General features: G+C 41.6%; 1 protein-coding gene across 1 annotated transcript in view; it reads right to left on the reverse strand.

The window, feature by feature from the left end:
- ADGRA3 (adhesion G protein-coupled receptor A3) overlaps positions 1–9,007 on the reverse strand; it is a 125,108-nt gene that overhangs the window by 7,988 nt on the left and 108,113 nt on the right. The window contains exons 17-18 of the mRNA XM_025887523.2: positions 6,331–6,455; positions 5,124–5,247 (exon numbers count right to left, since the gene is read on the reverse strand). Of these exons, the coding sequence (XP_025743308.1) occupies positions 5,124–5,247; positions 6,331–6,455 (249 nt within the window). The remainder of the gene's footprint in view (positions 1–5,123; positions 5,248–6,330; positions 6,456–9,007) is intronic.

Genomic DNA, 9,007 nt, shown 5'->3' on the forward strand with positions numbered 1-9,007 from the left:
TCGGCTGGAAGAACCTTAATGATCGCGTAAGTTAACTAGCCCAACCCATTATTTTATAGAAGAAACGTTAAGCCCCTACTAGGCTAAATGACTAATCATACAGATGTGGGAAACAAAGGCAGAAGAAAAATTATTAAATTTCCTACTACCTACAGCCCATCGCCAAATCCTTGAGTGACATTCCTCTAGGGGCTCAGCTGCCTCGATGTTACTACTTTGCTAAGGGCAAAAGCCAAGCTTAGCCCAACTCCCAGGATCCTGTAAAGTCTACTTTAACACATAAAAATTCCTTTAGAAACTTCCTTTATCTCTACCCCTCAAGATACCTGTTGGCAATCATCCCCCAAGCATATGGCCCACGGATACACATCTGAAGGGTCTCATGACTACAGTTTTATTAGAAGGCAGTAAATGACTTCTTCCCAACAATAGCTAGCCCCCTCAAGGTCCTGGAAACCTTGCTTCCAAAATTCCTTAGAGACTTTCACTCTCCCTAACCCCCTCCCAACTTGGAAGTGTATAACGGGCCACTTGTCATGACCCGGGTGCAGCTCCTTCTGCCCACGGGTCTTGTCGCTCTGCTTCCATAAAACCACCCTCTTGCAGAAGAATTCTTTCTTGGCCGTCGGCTTCGAACCTTTACATCTTTCCTACATCAATACTAGTCATCCTGGCAGACACAGAATTAGAGCCTACCTACTAGTGTCTGGAAGCCCAGGCCAGTCCTGCTTGCCTTCCCCCGACTCCCCGCTCGGTTGGCTCCTAACTGAACTACCAGAACAGCAAAGAGAAGCCAGTCATGTCTGAGTCAGAAATGGCAAGAGTGTTGTTTTTCACAGAAGGAAGAACCATGGAAAAACAGAAGAAAATGACATGTAAAAACATCTAAGGACCTGCCTTTCCCTTTTAAAAAAAAAACCAAAACATCTTTAAGCCACGGACATTCAATGTAGAGGCCCTGAACACTCCCTGCAAATTCCTCTCCTTTTCTTTCTAGAAAAGGTATAAAATATCATTCAGGACAATGAAAGGCAGTCACCTTCACAATGGCCTCTTTCTATTCATTGCCTCAGTGAAATCAAGGTGTCTGCTTCGTGAAAACAATGAATCCTTTCAGACACACCGAGACTACCTCTGCCACCCCATGTGCTGAGCACTCTCCTCACAACCTCTGCTCAGAATGGCTCCAGGGTCAAAGGACTTCTACCATTTGTAAACCCAGGCCTTTTTTGTTCATTCGCCCAATAAATATTTGCTAAGCATCTAGTATCACCTACTCTGGGTCAGGTCCTGTGCTGATCCTTGGATAAACACAGGTGAATCAGATCATTGGGATTCCTTGCAGAGCGTCAGGTCCAGAGACAGAGAACAGGTAAACAGCCGTCAACGGTGAAGGGTTGTAGGCATCACGGAAATTTAATAAGCACCATGGGATAATGAGGGAAGGGGAGGGGCGGTATCTCTCAAACAGTAAACTGAGACCTACAAACAAGATGAATAGGAATCAGAAGGGGTGGGGGGGGATGCTGAGAAAACAGATTATCTTCTGTGCATGGATTCAGCTGACCCAAGACCCATTATCTGACCTCTCGTACGGTCCAATCAGGTTGGATTCCCCGTGTATACTAATGGCCTACAACAGAAATACTCTGCACAGCAGAGAGGTAATTTTTTTCCATAGTGACACTAGCAGTAATAAACTCTCCAGCACCTTAATCCTCTCCATGATTCTTACACACACTCACATTTTAAACTGGATGTCAGCTATACAATATTGGATTAGTTGTCAACCTTAGGTTCATGACACATTCTAGTGACTGGACCAAGCACGTCCTGCTTTTATTTAATTAGTTATTATTCGTAAGTGGCTAAGAACTTATCAGCAAGACAAAAGGCAAGACCTTGACCAAAACCTGTATCAAACAGTGTAATTCCCTTCCCCCAAGGTCATCATTACTCTCTATCTTGTTTATCATCCTTTGCCTTCCTTCTACAGTTTTATTGGATCCACATATTTTCATTAAAAGTGAGCGGTTTCATTTTCATTACTTCTTGCCTTATAAAAAAAAGACAGCAGGGTGGATGTAATTTATGGGACTTAATTTTTTTACATATATTCCTAAGACTTACTCATATTGTTACACATTGTTGTAATTCATTAGTTTTGACTGCTGCATAATATCACAGTTTATTCACTCACTCTGTTACCAATGGGCATTTGGGTTGCTTCCAGGTTTTCTCTATTGGGCACAGTGCTGCTATGAATATTCATACGCACGTGTATACTCCTAGACACACGTCTGTTACATAGGGGCGAGCATACTCTCTGAGTCAGGAGCGGGGCTGCTGGGTCCCAGGGTCTATGCATGGTTAACCTCAGACCGCAAAGCCTCCCAGAATCATCTGCTTAGCATTCCCACCCACGACGCAGAAAACATGCGGACCCAACATGTTCTTCATGACTTGGCATTGTCAGGCTTGATTTTTTGCTGACAGAAGAGGCATAAATGCTACCTCATTGTCTTAATTTGCATCTCCATGACCACCGATCATGCCGAGCACCTCTTCCCACGGATATGGACTCTGCGTGTCCTCTTCTCTGAAAAGCCTGTCCACTCTCGCCACTTTTTCTACTGGGTTGTTTGTGGCATTTTCGTTGATTATAGTTCTTAATGTGTTTTTTATTCCAGTGCCTTTTCAGCAGTATGTATTAAGAAGAGCATCTTCCAATTTGTTAGCTTGTCTTTCCACTTTCATTAAGGAACCTTAATTAACAAAAGCTCTTATTTTTAATTTGGTTAAAATTATCTCTTCTAGTCAATGCCTTTTAGTGTCGTATTTAAGAAATCCCTATCCCAAGGACTGTGATATTTTCTAATGTGAATTTTAACATTTTGGTTTGGCCATGGTAGTTTTTTAATCCACCCGAAGCTGACATTTTTTATAAGGCATGACCACAGATCCACTGTAATGTTTTTCCACGTGGATTTTCTCCAGCTCCTTTATGCTGCACAGAGGTCTCTCTTCCCTGCAACTGAAGAGCATGCAAACCTTGGTCTCACGCCAGAGTTGCCCATGGGTCTGCTTCTGAGTCTCTGTTCTACTGTGCTGGTCCATGTCTCTCTCCCTACCCCAAATGCCGCAGTGTTAATGATGAGAGCCTCCTAAGTTCTGATGCTTAGAAGGACAGTCACCTTGCTCTACTCTTCCTTTGCAGAAGTGTCCTGGCTATCTTTATCTTTGGTCCTTTGCTTTTAATGTAAATTTGAAGACCATTTTATTGTGTTTTGTGAAAAACTCTCTTATGTATATATTAATTTCAGAGGAACTGCCATCTTTCTAACAGTAACACTTCCTGTCCTTGGGCCTAGTATATCTTTCCATTTATTTAGGTCTTCTCAAATATCTATTACAATTTTGCCTGTAAATCGTGAACATCTTTTTTTCACTCTTGGTACCTGATATTCTGATACATGGCATCTTCACATTAATTACGTTTCCTCATAGTTGCATTTCTGCATCCAACTTCTTTTGTTAAACTTAGATTCACTCTTGGCTAAACCTTCCCATTACCTCAAATCATTTATCTGTAAATTACAGTAGGGTTTTTTTATATATATATATAAATAATCACATCATCTGACAACAACTCAAAAATTAGTCCCAACTTATGGGTGAAAAAGCTGAGACAGAGAAGTTAAACACTGAAATCACAGGATCTCAAAGAGACATCTGCACCCCCACGTTCACTGTAGCGTTATTCACCGCAGCCAAGAGAGAGAAGCAACCTAAATGTCCATCAGCAGATAAACGGATAAAGAAAAGATGATGTATCTGTACAAGGGAATATTACTCAGCCATAAAAAGGGAAGGAAATCCCGTCCCATGCTACAACACGGATGAACCCTGAGGACGTTATGCTAAGTGAAATGAACCCGTTGCAGAACGACGAACGCTGCATGATTCCACTTAGACGAGGTATCTAAGTAGTCAAGCCACAGAAAAGTCACACAGTGGTTGCCCAGAGCTGGGAAGACAGGGAAATGGAAAGCTGCTGTTTAACAGGTACCGCGCTTCAGTCATGCAAGATGAAACAGTTCCAGAAATCTGCTGTGCAACACTGTACTTGCACTTAATATTAAACTGTACACTTAAAAGTTTGTAAAGAGGGCAAGTCTTTTGTCATGTTTTACTGGCAATTAAAACAAAAGTTAAATAAATTGCCAATAAAAACAGCAGAGTAGACCTGAGACCCAAATCCAGGCAGTTTGAACTCAATTACTAATGGCACCACTTCCTATCCTGTATATGGAAAACAGTATGCAAATATAGGAAATATGTACAATTTTTGATGTCTATTCATATGTTGAATAGTTTTGATTTTTCTACATATATCCCAGAAGAATACTAATACTGTTCACTAAGGCGACATGTATGATAATTTATTTGGAATTAAAAGTTGAGTATTTTTAATTTTTCTTATTTACCACACATGAGAAGCTTCTGATTTCTGTATCTTACAGTTAAATCTTTTTCAAATTCCTATTATTTCCATAAATAGATGAAATAATTTTTAAAACCCTACTATTGGGGCACCTGGGTGACTCAGTCAGTTAAACATCTGCCTTCAGCTCAGGTCATGTGGGATCGAGTCCTGCATCGGGCTCCCTGCTCAGCAGGGAGCCTGCTTCTCCCTCTCCCTCTGCCCCTCCCACTGCTCATTCTCTCTCTCGCTCATTCTCTCTCAAATAAATAAATAAAATCTTTAAATAAGTAAGTAAATAAATAAAACCCTAATGTCAGAAAATATCACTTTTTTCTTAGCCCAAGTCAGGGTTTTACAAACTTTTTAAATTAAATGTTTGGCATTATAAAAGACATAACAAGTAGCAATGAATTCCCAAGGATAAAGAGAGAAGTTCCCTAAGTCACATGTCCAATTGTGAAATAACAGTTCAAAACTTGGGAGTATACCAGTTAAAAACATGTGAGTGACAGACACTCAAGTTTAACTGTAAAGAAAAACAACTTTAAAAAACATGCTTCCTTCTACAGTTAATAAAACATGAAATTACTTTCTAATGTCATTATTTTTTCCCATTTCAGGTTTCACTCTGACTTACCGCTTGGCAGACACTGCCATTTCTGGTTTGGGTTATTCCTCCCACGAAGACCACACAGGTCAGGAAAACATGAAAACACAAGTTCACAAGCATATGCCAGCCCTTGAGACTGATTCTAATCAAACTGTTAAAAGGAAAAATATGAATATTCAGGCTAGTTCATGTAAGGCAGGAGGCTATGATATTCATCTGCAAGTTTGCAATTCCAACTGTATAAAAGGCCAAACGTAAATGTTTTATGCTTAAACATTTTACTTAAAATACATGTACTATCAGACACACACAAACACAGGATTTGAGACCTCATTTAACTCAATACAGTTTCTTAACATTTCACTTCATGCACTAAAAAAGACAAGTCATTTATGGAACTATTGCACCCACTAAAGGCTAAACAAATTCTCCATAATAAGAAATATCTGGGCTTCTGTTAGTTACCACGTCTTATGACAGCTGGATTATTTGTTTGCTTCCAGGAGATTTCTGCTTTTCTTGACCTACTAGGATAACATGGTCTAAATGCCCAGTACATTTCCTCCTGGCCTTTCATAACAAAATGTTGAAGTCTTTCTTTCTTTCTTTTAATATCAAAATCTCCTTTTGTTTCTTCACTAAATGTCAAGAAATGCCATGTAAGTCCAGCTTAAATAGGAAAATACATTCTAGCAAAACCTCTTGTAGAGTGAATTTCTGCTTAGCAAATCCTTCCAGTTCGTTATTTCCTACCATAAAATAAGTTTCTGTAGCTTTGCCTCCAATTAACAGAAACCATATCCATGTTTAAATGCCACAAAATGCCTTACAAGGGCCATCTATAAAATAAAGAAGATCACAACATGCACAAAGGCATAAATTAGAAGTAAACACCACCATCGGCTTCTGGAAGACACCGCCACAGGTAACAAGCCTCCAGCTCACCTCACCTGCCTGCTGCCCCCCTGTCCCACCTCCCAGCCTCCAACACATACCTCCCATATTCTTTCCCAGAAACAAACAGAGTGAATGCTACAAAAGGTGAACTGACCATCTCCTGGACTAATTCCTCATGTGTCGAATTGCATGAACTGAAGGAAGCCTGTATGTATTCTAAACTAACGGCTCTTCCTTCAGAAGGAAAGCATGGTGTTGAACTCAGTTTTATCCTAATTTGATGTGAAATAAACTCCCTCCACTCGAAATCCCCCATTTGCCAAGCTGCTTTTCTTACCTGTGATGGTATAGATAACTGATGAGGACCGCCAAGAGGCTTAAGAGGAGAATGACGGCGGTAGTATAAACCACGGGGTGCAGCAGACCGGCGGCCTGGGCGTAGAGTTCAGATCCTGTCAAGTCCTGAGGGAAAAAGGAAAGCCCTGTTCCAGGTGCACGTTTCTGGACATGCAGAGATTTTCTCCAGGGACGAACATACGCTGACCCTCATATCTCTTTGTTTTATTCAAGGACCAATGTTTCATGCTATCTTCTTCACACCTTACTCTGCCTTCCTAACTTCCACTGTGTAAGCTACTTATGGTGTATGTACGTATGGGGTGTGTGTGTGTGTGTGTGTGTGTGTGTGTACATGCATACATGCACATGTACATATTTAGACATGCACACACCCTTGCTCTACATCTGAGATGTAGATAAATCTGAATACTGACTTCGCTACAAGGGTCATGGAGAGACAGCAACAGACTTGTGATAAGGCTGAGTAGTACCTCTTAGACAATCAAGCCTAAACGGGCCTCGCTAACCATCTGCGGTCAAGTTCAACTCCGAGTTCAACAAATACAAGCGGACTGACCACTGGGTGAAGCACTGGGGACACAATGGTAAGACGTGGTTCCTGCCCTTGAAGAGCTGCCCGTCACAAGGGAGAGACACCCACAATCAGATTGCAGCAATGTCTGAAGATGGTAAAGGCAACACGGTTTTGGGAGTGAAGAGCTCAAAATCTATACTGTAAATAACAGCAAATCACTTCTAAAGCATTCATCATAATCCAGGCACCGTGCCAGCACTTTACACCGAGTAACTCTACGAGTTATAGGTACATTACCAGCCCTGCTGTAGAGGTTGAGCAAGTGAGGCACAAAGAGATTAAGTGTCATGATGATTTGGTCCAAGGGAACGTTGCTGCCAAGTATGTCCTCCCGAACACAATGCAGACAGTGCCCGACTAAAATGAAAACAGTTGACACCATAAGGCTTCCTTCCTTATAAAGGACCAAAGCAGGCTGGGCAGGTGCCTCTGCCCCAGCCACAGTCGCCATGCCAGAAAACAGGGGTTGTAGAGTCTCCAGATCCTGTCCCGAAATTATCCTTCTAAACTGACTCTGGAAGCTACAAAAGGACAGCTGGATGGAGGAAGTCGTCCACAGTAAATGCATCTTTAATCCGGAGGTGCCTGACACATCTATAAAAGCTAGATGGAAAAGGGGGCAGATTTTCCTGAAGAATCAGAAGTCAACAATATACAAATTATAGATCTAAAAAGATCATATCAGAACACCTTAACAAGCCCCTCACTGTAACAAATGATGAAGAGAGGCCCACAGAGCCTGACAAAAATCACAGTTAATAGGAAACTGGAGCTACAACATGGGAAATTGAATTCTAGTCTAAGAGCTCCACTACGTCATGGTGAGTCTCAAACCTGCAATTCATCTATATATTTGACAAATGTTAACTGGGTACCCACCATGGCCAGGCACTATGCCAAGCACTGGATACCCAGTGAAACTCAGAACGTAGTCCCAGCCCTCGAGAGCTGACAGGCTGTAAACTGAGTACCAGAAAAGGGAAAATATAAGAGAAAAAGCCTATCACCATGAAGTCTGCACCATCTGCCCCTATGAGATGCCCACACGATTAGTCTATGGTCCCAGGACCTGCACGCACTCACATTTTGCCAGAAGTCCAGAATATCCATGGGAAAACTAAAAAAAAAACCTGGGGCAATGAGAACCAGTTAGATGCTAGTAAAAGCAGTTCCTCTCAATTTCTACAAAGAGCTACTATTCCAGCTCCTATTCCAGCTACTAATACCAGAATTAATAACTGGTATTATTCAGATAAGATAATTCAATATCTAGGATTTGGCCTCTAGACTCCTCCCATGCACCACATATTTGACATTCCTCTAGGAAATGTTCAGTAACACGTCACCACTCACTTGCTGGCTACCTGAGTCTGGAGCCGTTACCTCCCTATAAAGTGAAGACAGAACCAATCACCTGGCAGGGTCTGGGTAGGGGCCATAGGGAGGGCACACCAATGTGCCTTCCACAGGCCTCATCGGAGAGCTAACAAACACAGGTGGCCACATATCTAATGAACCATCAAAGTGCCAACTCAGTTCTCAAAATATATTGTATATAATATTTACATTTAAAAGCAGTTAGTGTTTTTCAAAAATCAAGTGAAAAGAATAGAGTATAAGAAAGAAACTGGAGGTTGAAATAAAGGGCAAAGACCCTTATCCAAGTTACAACTGGAAGAAGGCACAGGTGCTCCTGTCACTGGTCCCACAGGGCATGCTTCTTCTGGGGCATTTTGGATTGTCACCACAAACTGACCTACCCAAATGGAAGAGAACCCCAGCGGAGAGACTGACCCAGGGAAAGGGGTAAAGTGCCAAACAGTACGTGCTTTAGGCTTTGAGGGCCAAGAGAGAAATTGAGGTTACTATGCAGGTGCTTATTAATCACTTAAAGCAGCTGATGGGACTGGGCCTGTGGGTCAAATGCTCACCATGGTTTACAGACCTCAGATATAAAGAAAACAAATTAAGCTAAGAAAACCTATCTTTTTTAAAGATTTATTTATTTGAGAGAGAGAGAGCAAGAGAAAGTGTGTGTGTGTGTGTGTGTGTGTGTGTGTGTGTGTGTGTGTGTGTGTGT

This window comes from Callorhinus ursinus, unplaced genomic scaffold (genome assembly GCF_003265705.2).
Source record: "Callorhinus ursinus isolate GAN/ISIS: 27379988/994484 unplaced genomic scaffold, GSC_fseal_2.0 scaffold4, whole genome shotgun sequence".
In the NCBI taxonomy this organism is placed as follows: domain Eukaryota; kingdom Metazoa; phylum Chordata; class Mammalia; order Carnivora; family Otariidae; genus Callorhinus; species Callorhinus ursinus.